Source organism: Thunnus albacares, chromosome 4, assembly GCF_914725855.1.
Source record: "Thunnus albacares chromosome 4, fThuAlb1.1, whole genome shotgun sequence".
NCBI classification, from domain to species: domain Eukaryota; kingdom Metazoa; phylum Chordata; class Actinopteri; order Scombriformes; family Scombridae; genus Thunnus; species Thunnus albacares.
Window position 1 is genome coordinate 18,147,533 of NC_058109.1, and position 15,651 is coordinate 18,163,183.

The 15,651-nt window shown below is 38.4% G+C and overlaps 3 protein-coding genes across 4 annotated transcripts in view; 2 read left to right on the top strand and 1 right to left on the bottom strand.

Moving 5' to 3' along the window:
• The window catches only part of LOC122980722 (SLIT-ROBO Rho GTPase-activating protein 3-like), a 34,787-nt gene extending 33,985 nt beyond the window's left edge, over positions 1-802 (bottom strand). For both annotated transcript variants that reach the window (XM_044349021.1, XM_044349020.1), the window contains exon 1: positions 298-802. In XM_044349021.1, the coding sequence (XP_044204956.1) occupies positions 298-364 (67 nt within the window). In that variant the 5' untranslated portion in view covers positions 365-802. The remainder of the gene's footprint in view (positions 1-297) is intronic.
• A 6,159-nt stretch (positions 803-6,961) lies between these two features.
• ptgis (prostaglandin I2 (prostacyclin) synthase) lies at positions 6,962-13,260 on the top strand. The gene is made up of 10 exons (XM_044349312.1): positions 6,962-7,100; positions 7,626-7,749; positions 8,202-8,380; positions 8,487-8,633; positions 8,778-8,890; positions 9,006-9,187; positions 11,099-11,261; positions 11,582-11,763; positions 12,243-12,394; positions 12,955-13,260. The coding sequence occupies exons 1-10, from the start codon at positions 7,030-7,032 to the stop codon at positions 13,112-13,114; spliced, it is 1,473 nt and encodes a 490-aa protein (XP_044205247.1). The 5' UTR covers positions 6,962-7,029; the 3' UTR covers positions 13,115-13,260.
• A 628-nt stretch (positions 13,261-13,888) lies between these two features.
• The window catches only part of kcnb1 (potassium voltage-gated channel, Shab-related subfamily, member 1), a 37,048-nt gene continuing 35,285 nt past the window's right edge, over positions 13,889-15,651 (top strand). The window contains exon 1 of the mRNA XM_044350214.1: positions 13,889-14,711. The gene's annotated coding sequence lies outside the window, so the exon portion shown is untranslated. The remainder of the gene's footprint in view (positions 14,712-15,651) is intronic.

A 15,651-nucleotide genomic window follows, 5' to 3' on the forward strand; every position in this document is an offset into this window, starting at 1 on the left:
TTGTTATAGCACTGGGTTTGGAGCACACAGTCATCATGAGTACAGAGGAACCGGTTCAGCCAAGTTACAGCTTAATTTGTCACATCATGGATTTACTGGTTGAGTTAAATGACGTGAATTTATCAGTAATCTATAGATATTTCAAATGGAATCCGTTACAAATAAACGACTGCCATCTACAGCTATACAATCTGTCCCACCCCACAGCATTGCACACATATGAAGCTTGTGGTAAAGTTACGCAATAGTGGGTTGACACACGGAATAACAATATGATCAGGCCTGCACGTTACCCACCTTTCACTTGGGTCTCATATTCGGCAATAATCTCTTTGTCCTTCTTGACTTTCGCCTGAGATGACATTTTGGGGGGAGAATGGAGTGTGCAATCCTCGCAGGCAGGAATCAGCGTCTCTTTTTTTTGGCACAATGCAGTGTTTCAACCCGTCTGCAGTCCTCTCCGGATAGTTGAGCAACAATCAGATGCGAATCATCGCCCGCTTGACACAACTTCGGAGATTAAAAACGCACTTGAGGGCTCATACGATGTTGCTGCGCTGCGTTCAAGGCGACGTCGACCTAAAAGTGCATAATGATCTGCGACCCTGACCACTCCTCTTCAGCAGAATCGGAAAACAGTTCACGTTTGATGATCATTTCATAAAGCATAGAGTGAAATCTGAAATGAACACAGCTATGGTAGCCTCAGCTATAATAGCGCTTCTGTATAACACTGTCCAGTCTGCTCTCTCTCTCTCTCTCTCTCTGTCTCTCTCTCTCTCTCTCTCTCCCTCTCTCTCTCTCTCTCTCTGCAAGTTCAATGCTGCTGCAGAAAAAAAGGCTGAATGGATGTGAAAGTCAATCTGAGACTCCTCCCCTAACCCTCTCCCCTCCTCTCCTCCCTTCTTCACCACTTTTCTTCCCATGGATGGTTTGAGATTCGTCTGAGTGAAATCATATGCAAACCTTTGACTATAACAGATATGCTGTCAAACTGACTTCACAGCTGAAGGACTACATAAATAGTTTGCTGGCGATCAGGATTTGATCGCTCTGTTTCCGGAGCATGGAGCTGACTGCAGAGCACAGTGGTAGTTGGGTGGGTTTGCTACAGAGGTATAGCTGCAATCTCTGCAATCAGTCACATTTTGGCTCATGAGCATCCATGGAGATCCTCATCCAGACATCCCCAACACAGACATAGCAAATTAGAAATAAATAATTATAACCGCTAGACACTCCTATGCTGTAAGTAGCCTTTTTTTTTTTTTTTTTTTTTTTTTTAAGACATCTGTATTTGTTGCTGGAATCCCATCGTCTGTATGATCTCTTTATCACAAAATTATGATGCAGAATTTATGAGAAAATGATAAGAAAACTATAGATCTTTAATTATCAAGATTAAGTGATTAGTGACTGGGACCTGGGACATATTAGTGTCACACAAATTCAGGCAGCTACCCTAAATATATAGGACATGAAAATGATAAGTTGTCTCATTCTGTGCAAAAATGTAAGTCTATCTGAAGATAATATGAGGCTTCAGCAGTCTGAGTTAGTCAAATCAATTGTATATCATTTACAGTCCTAGTTACAGCCCTTTTAAAGTCATTCTTTGTGTTTCCCTGGACAGTGTTTCTTTGTTAAGCTGTAGTGGAAGGATAGTAACAAAAAGAAGGACTTTTATACTAAAATGACTGTAACTTTGGAAGATATCCTCTTAATTTGACTAAGTCAGACTACTGTAGCCTCATGTTATCTTCAGATAGACTTAGGGTATTTACATTGAAAGTGAATTAGGAAGGGTATTTTTAATGGCCTATATGGAGAGGAGGAATGATTAGCTGAACTTGTTTCAATGTTCATATAGGTATCTGGCTATTGTTTTAAGACAAACTTTAAAAATTGCGAACCTATCTATTAAACTTGTTTCTAACAGAAGGAAACTGATGTTTTACAGACAGACCTATTTTACAATTGAGCCCATTTTCCCCTACAGTTGCAACATTTTGACAAAGATGATAGAGCATTTCCCCTGAGAAAGTCAGAATGACTCATTGTATTCTTCTCAGAGCTCTTCACTTCAGCACAGTTTGCTGACAATACCGTCAAATAACTTCCTGTGTCTTCTCAAGTGCAAGTGTGTGCTGAGTCTTTGATCTTACAACCTCACCAAATGTGGGTTGTTTTTTTTTTTTTGTCTAAACGGGATGTGAATTCATGTATTGGAGAGGGATAACTGAGCACTGTCTTTCTGGGCCTATCTGTGGGAAGTTTTCATTTTGATCTGTGTCAAGAGATCCTAGTTCTCAGGAAATCTGTGGGCTACTGTCAGCCTGTGACAAGACAGTGCTAAAGCTGGGAGAGAGCCCAGGAGAAATCTGCAGGAGAACCGATCAGTCCCACCATACAATCTCAACTCCAGCCTCTAATTTCCTGAGCAAATGTTACTCACCAGTCCTTGGCCTCAGAGTGGGCATGATAAAAGTTGGGGTGGGTGGTTTGAAAATGTGAAAAAGCTGTGTCTAACTAGGCCATGGAAACTTTAACACCATCCACTTATAGGCCTTTACTGGAGGAATGATCATCATATGGTCCACCAAGAAAAGAATAGGCTCCTTCAGGAGACTAATAAAGAGCTCTCACTGCGTAAATGTAAGAATTAAGAAAGAAAGAAGTCTTTATGGTGCGGTTGTTCAGAATTTCTAACGCTCATTGTATCAGTTTATAAGTTAAGTCAATGATGACGTTACGCATTAACATTGACAAACAGACATTGTAATGTTTTGTGTCTGTATGAACCACCATTTACATGTGCATGAGGAGGACATAATTCTTAAAACACCTCTCAGTGTAATACAATAACACTGCTAACTACAGCTTCAACAATTATGGGGTTTAATCAGCACCTCTATGACACAGTTTTAACAAAAGAGAACATCATCATTTCCCCTGAAGCATTCTGTTACTACTTTAAACCACGCTGCTATTATTATTATTATGGCTACTATTATATTTTCATTCTTGCTTTGTTTGTCTTGTTTTATGTTAAGTTTTGTATGTCAACCTGTTTTCCTTTGTCTGCCCTTGTGTATTTTATCTGTTCCTATCATTGTTGTATCTGTAAAATCACTATTTTGTGTTTTGTTTTCTCACCAATAAAAAGTTTATTTTTTATTTATTTATTTATTTTTTTTTTAAAAAAAGGGGAAATAATAATAATAAATAAATAATACTATAGTAACAGACAAACTAAAAAAGAGAACATTGTGAGCTTCACATATATACTATAGGATTTGTTGCAAGGCGGTTGCATTGTTGCATTAGACTATACAGATGTGCAGGTAAAGAAAAATAACAAATGTGATAAATGCACATAGACATTTCTCTATATCGGCAGTGTTGGAAAGCAGATGATGGAACTCGGGACTATATGGTCTGAGTTAGATCAGATATGACACATCTGAGTTAAAATGTTGAGCACTTTAATAACCTCATATTTGACCCCCTGAAAATGGGTAGTTGCATAGTGAATTTGAAATAAAATATGTTTTTTTTTTACTTTAAATGCCAACAGTAATGAATTTAGCCTGTGAGGGTTATGTCCATGATAATGAAGACACAGTAGCTACATATTTAAAAGAGAGTGGGGGAGAGAGAGGGCTCAAATCACCTGTGGATTACTGTAAATGAGGGTGTAAATGTTTTGAGACAAACTGTTATGTATGAAACATTTTGTTGTATATGACATTGTATGTGATGTTTGTTGTTACCAGAAGCTGTTTGGTTTAAGTTATTTGGTTTCTTGTGCACCACACCCACCTTTTACGAAACAGACTGTTTAGGGTCATTAACATAATAACAGCATGATTCCTGAGACGCCGGTCCTATTGGCTGGCACATGGTGCCTTCCCTTCCCTTAGGCGATATCTAAAGACTTTAAGCCTGATTCAGACTTGAATGGAAAGCATTAGACAATGAATGTCTTCTTTCTTTTCAGGTGCAACGTCACACCGATGGGGTAGCTCTGAACAGCGTGGTCAAATGGTGATCAGTTCATCACATTAAAAAATCAGCAGAACATGGAGAACCCCATTTTTACCTGGTTATATAGTATGGCTGTAGCTTAATTGTTTCAGTATTTAGATCATCCATAGCATTTAGTTTGTAAATTCACTTAGCGTACTGTACAGTAAAATGATATAATTCACTCACACCCACAGCATTGTCTTCTATCACTTTCTATGATTGAAACACTTGATGAATAATGTCATCCAGTTATTTTATTGCTTTATCATTTTTAAATAGAATTTTGACATTAGATACACCTTTATATCTATAATCTTTATACTGTTACTGTCACCATGTTGCCAGATTGCAAACACATGCTCCTGTTCCTCATGGACTTGAAATTAAATTGAAAGCAACTGTGGTCATCTGTAATAGCCTATTATACTGAATATTTGGATATCTGATAATATGGTGATTTTAATACTGATTGTATCAGTTTTATCAAAAATATTATAACATTATGAAATCAATTATCTCCCTGTATTACATATTGAGTGCAGATAGCATCATACATTTATTGCTAATGTAATGTTGACTGTTTGATCAGGTGCCTACATTAAACCAACATTAATACTGTAAAAGAGGTTATCTTAAGCCTTAGGTTTAATCACTTTGAGAAAGGTATTCAATATTGATGGAATAAACTGTCCAATAAAAATTCATATGCTCTAAGATTATAATAATGTATTATTTTAATATGGTAACATGTTTTTTTTTTATCAGGAGCTGTATGTGTCTTTGTCATCAGTGTTACACACTATTATGTGTGCTATAAATGAACTGAACAAATTATTTTTTAAAGTTAGATTTTCAAAGGTTTCATTCATAAAACGTAACATTTCTCAGCAGGAACAACTAATGAGTTTCATGTTTGTTTGTTTCAAAGCACTTGGCCAAAAAGTCGTTTTATTTTTTGTTTGCGTTTCCATGGTATCTGAAAATAGCAAGGGCATCTTTCATGAGGCGCATCTCATTTAACTCGTTACATTACACATCACATCACATATTACATTTCACACATTGAATCTTTTGTCTTTTATAGAATTTTATCTCTCAATATTTTGTCGAATACTAATATGTTTTAGTGTAAAACTGCATTCGGCTATGATGAGGAGCTGTGAAATATTTACTGAGAATATTAGGTGTGTCTGTATAGTAATGTGAATGTTTGTACAGACATGAGCTAGTGTCAATGTTTCCATAGCAACTGAAGTTTTGGGCTGTGACCTGCAGTGTTAGAAGAAGTATTCAGATCCTTTACTTAAGTAAAATTATCAATACCACGATGCAAAAATACTTCATTACCAGTAAAAATCCTTCATTTAAAATCCTACTCTAGAAAAAGTATTGAAGTTCTTACCAGCTAAATTTATTTAAAGTAGTAAAGTAAAAGTACTTATTTTGCAGAAAATTGTGCACATTCTCTGCAAAATTAGCACTTTTACTTTAGTACTTTAAGCAGGATTTTAACTTTTTTTTACTTGTAGTAAAATATTTTTACATTGTGGCATTGATACTTTTACTTAAGTAAAAGATCTGAGTACTTCCTCCAACACTGCAGGTCACCTAATCTGATGAGTCACCAAATGTGGTGTAACACCAGTCGTTTAGCTAGGAGTACACAAACAGCTTTGTTCCTTTGAGTCACCCTCAGTTTATTATTTACAGTAAAAGTTGTGGTTGTTAATTCAATTTGTCAATATCCTGTGACACTGTCTCATTTACAAACAAAACATGGTTGTAGATAAAAAGTGGATTTAATTTTTATTTTGGCCATGATATTGGTTTATACATGGATGGTGTGTATATTCCTTAAACTTATTCCACAAGGTAGCATGTTGTTTCTATTTGTATTTTATCATAAAAATGTTGACCAGCTTTACCAGGCTCAGTAGAATTTGGATATGAAAAATGTCTGCTGTGTTTTGTTTGGTAACAAAGTAACCTTACACTAATTTTATCAATTCAGTCAGTGTCCCCTATTGAACTTTTCTCCAGTTGTTAAAAGTAGAGGCTGAAAGTGCATGACTACCCTCTGCTGGTGGCTTATACACAGCATGCAACCTACTGTATTTAATGATGAATATGCAAACTGTAGCAGCGTACTGGCACCAGTCCACTAGATATTAACACAAAGATTTTTTATTACTATTATTATTTTATTTTAGAACTTTTATGACATTATCAATTTTATGTTTACCATATGATTACAACTTATTGCATTACATTTGTTGCATTATTGTTTTTAGTCCAGTAAGGTGTGGTCATTCATTCACAAGTAATAATATTAGTAGACTCATAGTATCACATATGGGAGTAACCAAAACCTAATGACAGCTATCTGTACTTTAGGTACATTTACGTACATTAATCAGAAGTTTCGGTGTGGCAGCGTCATCACTAGATACTTGTTCCTGTGACTTTCTGTGAAATAACAATCATCAGGAAGTAAAAATAGTTTAGTACAATTTCACAATGTTAGAGGAAAATTTAACTCTGTCATGGAAGTATTTCGCATGCCCTGACATCACCCCCTACTGAATGAACCTGAGTCCCCTTACTTTGATGATGTCACTGCTGTGAAATGTTCTGGCAGGTGGCTGTGCCATGCATAGTGTTAAGTATAAAAGACTATTTTGTGCAGGCTGCTTGACAGTCTTCTGAAATGTGTAACTTAATGTTAGCCAAGCACTAAATAGTACAAATAGTTAAGTGTCATTTTGAGTGATTTCACTTTGTTTTCTCACTTTGTGGCTTTGTGATTTATTTTTGGTGCATACAGTATGACACTGTCAACTGAAGAGTATTGTGTAACACTTTCGGTCACCAGCCACACCTTTCCACGCCTCCTAAAAAGCAATAGTTACAGTTGAGCCAGGCTCAAGAATATAAGTGTGGTTCCAGCAGCTATGGATTATTTATCTGCGGAACAGCAGAAGTATCAGACCTTACAAAAACATGCTGTGGACAATATTCTTACTGCTTAATGGATTGCTTATACTAGTTCTCCTTTACGCCGCTCGCACAAGGTAAAGCCATTTATTTATACTGTGTATAGATTTTTTCAGATATGAAATTATTAACAAAGATTCACTGAACAAGTTGTATGAGTCTGAAGAGTTACAAAATACTGCAAAAGTGTAAATTAATGTTATCACTTAGAAAAAGGTTTACTATTGTTATTTACTAAAGTTAATAGTAATATTAAAAAAACACAGATTAATGATATTGATGAAGAGTATTAATTTTATTAGAATACCTCTTCATATAATCATTGATATAATCTGACAAAAAATTGTAATTGTGCTGACTTTTAAAAATGTGAGATTTTCAGCATTTTGTATTGTATATTTTGTATCAAAATGATTCTAATGGCTTAAACTATGACCTAATCACGTGTTGCATGGCTTTTCAACCACACAATAGACATCTCTAATCGGTATGACTTTGTAATGACTTCATGTGAACTCCAAACCTGCTGGTTAAGATTTATGAAATACAAATAAACCAACTTTTTGTTATTTTAATGTGTTTCCTTATACTGTACCTGACAGACAGAAGAACGAGCCACCTCTGGACAAAGGTTTCATTCCATGGTTGGGACATGCACTTGAGTTTGGAAAAGATGCTGCAAAGTTTTTGGCCAGAATGAAAGAAAAACATGGGGATATCTTTACAGTAAGTTCATATGAAGATTGTGTAACTGTGATCTAGAACTTTCATCTCTAAAAAAGGGAACTTCTAAGGAAGTGAGAAGCTGTTTTGAAATTGATGATGCAGATAATTATGAAATGGTTTGAAAGGACAAATGTCAAAGATGTTTGTGCATACAGGAGCAGGACTTTTGTATGTGGATCTGGTATTGTAAATTATGATGATCTGAAATGCAAACCAGGCCTTCATATGAGAGCAACAAAATATTCCTTTTAAAAAGATGCAATTTTGCATGTGTCATTGTAGCAAGTTGCTTTCACAATTGCTTCCTAGCAAGTAAGTGGCCACATCACATGGTTCTAAAGTAAGAGACCAAAAATGAAACAATTTTCTGGGATAAAATCTGTAATGAAATCAACTGAAGGATGCAACTGAAACCAATGAATATTTGAACAACTAAAATAATGTCCCTCCAGGTCTGTGTTGCGGGCCATTATGTGACTGTGCTGTTGGATCCAAACTCCTTTGATGCTGTGCTGAATGACACAGTCCTCTTGGACTTCACCCAAAACAGAAACCAGCTCAAAAAAAGAATCTTCAGTCTACAGCTGCCAATAAGCTTCAAGCCTTCAGCAGAAAGGAAATGGATGGAAAAGTAATGAATGCATCTTTTAAACACAGACCTTATAGACCTAAAACCCTATGGTTCACTGAGTGAGTGTTGCAATCTAAATATTGTCTCTATTTGGCCTGTTTTTCAGCCATTTTCAAGGTTTCAATCTATCCAAGCTCTGCACTTCCATGAACATTCACCTTCAGAACCTGCTGCTGAATGAGCAGAAAGGCTGCAGCCTTTCAGAGTGGAAACAGGAGGGACTCTTCAGCCTCTGCTACAGCCTTCTTTTCAGGTGACATACATCATTATAACCTAGCCAGTTAATAAATCAAAATATAAATCAAATAGAAAAAGGATGGGATGTCAGTGTTTATACTACTAAACTGACAAAGATTATTATTATGAATTAATTAAGCTTATATATTATTGTCCTCAGGGCTGGATATCTTACATTGTTTGAGAGGAGAGACAATACCGCTGCAGTCTACAAAGAGTTCCGCAAGTTTGATGATCTTCTCACCAAACTGGCTCGCTGCTCAATCAAGCGAGGTAAGCTGCACAATGGTGAATGAAAGGAAACTGTTTCGCTTTCAACTCCCTATCTGACTACTACATCTGGACAGCACAGAGGGAAATGCATGAATTTATGTTGGATCCCTGACAGGAGAAAGCAAAACGGCCAACTCGGCGCGGGAACAACTGTGGGAGCTGCTGTCCCCAAACTGGCTGAGTGGAGGGTCTGAGTCGAGCTCCTGGCAGCAGAGCTACCATCAGTTCCTTCAGGAGGAGGGAGTAGATGCTGAAATGCAGAAAAGAGCTTTACTGTTGCAGCTGTGGACCACACAGGTGAGAGCTGTTTCAATGTCTTTTTCCCACACATACACACACACACACACACACACACACACACACACACACACACACACACACACACACACACACACACACACACACACACACACACACACACACACAAGGCCACACAATAAATACCAAAGCACACAAACTTCCCCACACCCAGAGTTGCATGCTTGAATTCCTCTGAGCTCAGACAGACAACAATGCAGAGGTAAGAGCCAGTGGATTCCTCCCCTGGCAGTTACTAAGAACAACCTGCCTCAACCTGTAACTCAGAGTGGAGTTTTACCAGTTTTGATCCTGTGATTCAGTTTCCAAGACACCTCATGAAAGTTTAGTGATTACACACATTGTTTTCCTACATCAAAGTTTCAGATACTCATATCCGGAAAACATGATGTCATTCAAACATGACAGCCCATATAAAACTCTACAGGATTTGCTTTGTCTAGTGTAAGCTTACACTTTGGATTAGCCAATAATATTAACCTCACCCTAAATCAAGCTTCTTGCACAAATAGTGTAGTTAGTTTCAAGTTACTACAGTGCACAAGTTGGCATTATTAGCAATATTGACACAGTTGTGAATACAGAAATGTTGCTGCCCCGGTCTCACAACTCAAGACAAGACCAGAGTGATATAGTGCCATTTCTCTGTTCTGCCAGGTGGGGGAGATAGCAAGCTGTTTTATTGTGTCTTATTGTCTGCAGTTCAGATATGCTACATTTTAGCTTTCATAATAGCTTTAGCCCTCTGTTAACCTACCAGTCTCACCGGTACAATGATTGCTCACCCTATAATGCCAGTGTACAGTGTGTGAGGAGAGACCTTGGCCTGGCCACCCTTTTCAGATGCACTGCTGGTTTGGGAAAGACCACTAGTCTTCCAGTGTGTTTGTTTGTGCTTTATCACGTCTGCTGGGATATGGGAGCACACAGTCTCAGTCTGGGATGGAAAGTGGAGCAGCACTGCAGAGAATAGAGGGATTAGATGTGAGACTAGCGAGAGGTGCCAGAGTGAATATGGCTTATACATGTGTTGCAGGCAGACTGAGGTACTTCAGAAGAAATTGCAATGCTTAGGATTTCACTAGAGCCACCTATAAACCTCATCATGGGTGCTGTACAAGCTGGAGGTTGCTTTCCTCTTTCCATTTCTAAACAATCAATGTTATTGACTGAAACATATATAGACTAAGATTGATTTATCATTTACTTTCCTTTTAAGAGAAAAGATGACTTTTCAAAAAAGAGATTTGTTGTGTGGTCTGTACACTCTCATGCCCACACAAATGAATCGCTGACCATATCTGGAAAATCAGTCCATGGAAAACACAGCAGGTGACTCACTGAAACGTTAATCTTGAGTGAATCTTGTGTTCCTAACTTTACCCAGTGAACCAAGAAGTACCATCCTGCTAACTACTAACTACCCTGCTGTTAGGATAACCAGATTCATATCATTATCTGAGGCAAGTGATCTGGTGATCTGGAGATCTAAGAGGGCAAAGAGACAGTATGATGCACACATAGTTGCTTTTGGGCATTTGCCCGAGCTGTCAATGGAGAGCTGACCTGAGATGTGCAGAGTTTAAGAGAACAGCTCCCTTAACCCATAGCAATTACTATCTGACAGGCTCAGGTGTCTCTCCCTGAGAGGCTGACAGCAGCGTCTACAAAGTGCAGACTCCTTCACTGGCTTCTCCTCATATCAGTCATATTCAGACAGCAGCACTGCAGAGTTCTGAGAGGAAATATTGGATGAAATATTCCCAACAGTAAATAGGCAATAACTCATATACATGGATATACAAAAGATAATTCAAAATGTACACTGACTTTTGTGCAGTTTTAATGACTGTGTGGAGTGTGACCTAATTTAAGTGTTTTTCCATTCAGTGTAACGCTGGACCTGCTGCCTTTTGGCTATTGGGCTTCCTCCTCACTCACCCCGATGCTATGGAGGCTGTTAAATCAGAGATCAGAGGCCTAACTCTCCAGGACAGTTCCCTACAGCATCCCCCCATCAACCCACTTGAAGCACACAGCACACCTGTGTTTGGTAGGTAACAGCTGCTTGCAGCCTTTTCAGTTATTCTCTTGAGCTCTTCCGCCTTAGGGTTTAGCCAAACCAATGAGTTTGAAACAGAGGCTCATTTGACTTGTTGGAAATAACAAGATAAGAGAAGCATCCTGAAACAATGACAGTGACAATTAAAGTTTGACCTTTGATTCAATTAAATAGTGATTGCCTTTTTTCATGTATTCATATCTGTGCAAATGTTTGTACCTCTTCAAATTACGCCTGAGGGCACCGCTGACATAACTCGCACTGACACCCCTCTGACATCATCCACTCTGCTGTCCTTTTCCATTCTGCAGATAGCGTTCTGAGTGAGACCCTACGGCTCACCGCTGCGGTAATGATCAGCAGAGAGGTGGTGCAAGACAAGATCCTGCGCATGGCCGATGGACAGGAATACCACCTCAGACGAGGGGACAGAGTGTGTGTGTTCCCCTTCCTCAGCCCGCAAATGGACCCCGAGATACACCAAGAACCGCAGGTACTTTGATCACACACCCACAGACTACAATCAATGTACTACCATCACAAAAATGAATAAGGTGTATGTTTTTATAAAACAAAAGTGCACTGTTGCTGTAATCACTTAACATTCTGTGGGATATATGGAGCCTCCACCATCATTATACATATGGTGTACCTCCACTGTGATATTTCTAAGCCTTCTTGAGGAGGCAGGATCAAGCAGTGTGATTTAAATCACTGACAGAATACATCCTTTGGCGATACTGTAATCTGGTAAATGCCTACAAGTTCAACAAAAGGCTGACTGTGAGAGAGTGAGAGATAAAGATCTCAGCGTTCCAAATTCTCAATATTCATTCTTAAAGGGTTTGAGAATCTGCTTTTTTTTTTGAGATTCATATAATGTTTAAGTAAGACATGGAAGGGAAGCCATGTGCATAATGAAGCATGTTTGTATAATATTATAATGCATACATCTTGTCATCCTCTTAACAGGTTTTCAAGTATGATCGCTTCTTAAATAATGATCTGACAGTGAAGGATAAATTCTACAAGGATGGAAAAAGGCTGAAGTACTACACCATGCCTTGGGGCGCAGGGAGTAATATGTGCGTTGGGAAAGAATTTGCTGTTACAGCCATTAAAAAGTGAGTCTTTTTTAGATTCATATCTCTCCGTGATGTATCTCAAGTTTTCAAATGATGTGTTCATGATCAAAGCATTTCCTGCAATTTCATCCCGATAACTAGACCCGAACCAGTCAAATCCATCTCCACATAATATTCCCCTTTATTATCGTTTCAGTCCTGCTTTCATGTTCTCTATCATTATTAACAACAAGCTGTAATGTAGTAATTGCTTATGCTCTGTAATGAGCTGTATGAAAGAGGCTAAGGGTAATAGAGGACAGTCAGTTAGGAGAGCATGTCTTTGCCAGACATCATATCCTGATACAAAGGTGAAAGGTCAAACCTTGTAATTCACAACACTCAAAAAGAGGAACAGGATAGTTTGGAGTTTTAGATATTTTGCTATTTCTAATCAGGCTGGTTGATTTACCTGATGTTATTTTCCATCACATCATTTCTTTTCCTCAAGCGGGTTAAACCATATATGTGCAGAACCTGTATGTTTTGATAAGTCATGTTTATTGGTGCTTGTTTTTTTCACCTGTTCTAACCCGATTCGCCCCTTGTGTCTTATCTAGATTCGTGTTCTTGCTCTTGACCCATCTTGATCTGGAGATGTGTGACCCAGAGGCTAAATTGCCACCAGTTAATGCCAGTCGTTACGGTTTCGGGATGCTCCAGCCAGATGGAGAGCTGCAGGTCCGGTACAGACTGAAGAGGACGCAACATGAAATGTGATTTGTAACTCAAATGATGTTAAATGATTGATTGATCTTATTTTTTTCTTATATGTTTAATTATTTATTCTGTATTCACTCAGCGCACCTACTTGTAAATAATTATATTTAAATTCATCATGTGTAATTATCTTTTTTTAATAAAAAGAAAAAACAAAGTCCTGACACTGTCATTTTTGATTGACTACAAGTCGCCTTCATACATTCAGCTACACTTTTGAACATTTCTAGGCTTCACATCCCACCTCCTGTTTCTTCTCTTGAATGTTCAACCTTCACTGTGCAGAATGATGTATGTGCAGAGGTTGACACTAGAAGGCTGTTTTCACATTCATCTGCTGAAGAGGGAAAGTGTCTCTGTGCTCACCTTAAATCTGACTTTAAGTTGTGTAAGCATAAGCATGATTTGTGACATCACAACTAGTTTGGAAGCTGGTTCTGGTCCAGTATTCAACTAACAGTTTTCCAGTTGTTCAGCTTTTGAAATGAGCAAATTCATGCATATTCATAGATTCTGGTTTTTTCAATGAATGAGGAAGAGTAGATGTAATTTTAATTTCTTTTAACAAGGTTATTGGATTGTTGTGGAAAAAACAGATCACATATTATCACTCCAAGCATGTTTTAAAACCCATCTGGAGGGGAATTTTCCCAGAATAGAGGGGAAGAAGAGAAAACACTGCAGTAACATTAGTAACAGCATTACAGTATGAGGGGTTTTTTGACAATTGGAGGAAGAGGAGGAGATGAGAGGAAACAGGAAAAACACTGATGAGTTAAGTATGACATTGGGCAAATGCTGCTTCTTATCTGGAAATGGAAGAAGAGTTTATTCAATTACCAATATTTAACTTGGTTTACTTAATATGTGAAGACACAGTGGGGGATAAACACACCCAAACATATCAAATTAAACAGCATTAAACTGACTTAAAATCCTCGTTAGAAGCGTTAAATCATTTTCTCTGAACATATACTGCCATTGATTTTGGCTCATATTGTTGGCTCTGCACCTTCACATCACATGGCCCGAGGTCATACAGTAGTTTATTTGCACTATATCATTACATCATGCTTTCATCTTACACTACACCCCTGCTTAAACACAACAACAACAACAACAACAACAACAACAACAACAACAACAACAACAACAGTGCAACATAAATCCCGTCAGTGCTACAGCCAAGCGGTGCTGAAAGCGTTAAATCAGATGTGGAGGAGAGCGGCGAGCTGCCATGGATCCACCTTCGGAGAGATGCGGCGCCTCCTCACACAGCTGACTGGCAACACAGGTATTCTGTCCGGATGGGCTTCCGGCATACTTGTTGATCTTCGGGCGAAACAGTGGGGCGATGTGCGGAGCAGGAAAACCAGCGGATAGGCAATAGATCGTGCTGAGGATCTCTCTGCCATGTCGGAGGCAGAGGAGGGGGAACTGGATTGGGTTAAACCCTGGCAATAGTAAACCAATAACGGCGCCTCCTTTTTTTTTTTTAAATGCTACTGCTTCATCTCCGTTTGTGCCAGCGGATTGATTGTTCACAGAGCGGTACGTGCTGGTTTGATTCAGTGCACGATGACAACAACTCACTACGGTATTTCTTTACGCTTATTTTTCAATTTCTGGACTTTGAATCATATGTAACCTATCAATTGTAATAGGTTATCCATGGCATATAGGAATACACTGCATAGAAAAAAAATGCACCAATATGGAGTAGGCAGCCTTTGAATAACATTAGAAACGCTTAACGATGGAGGATTTGCATTCACAACATTGCAGTTTTAGATGATTTAACATCACACCTAGATTTTATTACCATTCTCATTTGAGCTACGCATAATAGTACAATATGTACACTGAAAGAAACGATATTTTTTTAATGATTCCTTTAAATTCTAATTTATTTTCTCGAAGGGTGGAGGCTTCTTCAATTTAACATTTCTTTTTACTGCTTCTCTGCAGCATGTTACTGCATGTTCAACAGCCGACATAACCATTTCTACACCCTCAGTTATGAATTCTGTGTTTATTTTGCATGCGCATTGTAATGTGTTAATGCTGAGGCCTAATTGTGTTTGTGAAGTATCAGAAACTTTGTGTGACAGTGATCAATGATCACATCTGCAGGCCTGAGGTTGTTGCTGCACGCCTTCTAAACTCAAACTAAACTGCGTGCAAAATGTGCAGCTGGTGCCACGTCTGCAGTCTTAAATGGTTTATGAAATGTTGGGCTCTTTGTCAGGAGAGCTCGCCGCGATGCAGGGAATGAGCATCGCTTCCTGGCGTTTCAGCACCATTAGACTGGACAGCGCACACTTTGTACCACACTCATCACTGTGGTGTCCCGCGTCCCCACCCACACTGCATGGGCAAATGAGCAGGAGCAAAGATCAACCGAAATGCTAGGGATAACACACTACATGCAAACAAACAAACAAACAAACAAACAAATAAGTCACATCAGGAAATCAGAATCCTTTTTTTCCTCTGGGCTGCGTGCAGCCATGCATGTCATCTAAGATAAATTGGTT

Bases quoted from the DNA above. Each gene is read 5' to 3' on its own strand.
- ptgis (XM_044349312.1), top strand. From the start codon at position 7,030: ATGCTGTGGACAATATTCTTACTGCTTAATGGATTGCTTATACTAGTT. The intron at 7,101-7,625 runs GTAAAGCCATTT...TGTACCTGACAG, and splicing joins CTTTACGCCGCTCGCACAAG to ACAGAAGAACGAGCCACCTC. The intron at 8,891-9,005 runs GTAAGCTGCACA...GATCCCTGACAG, and splicing joins TCGCTGCTCAATCAAGCGAG to GAGAAAGCAAAACGGCCAAC.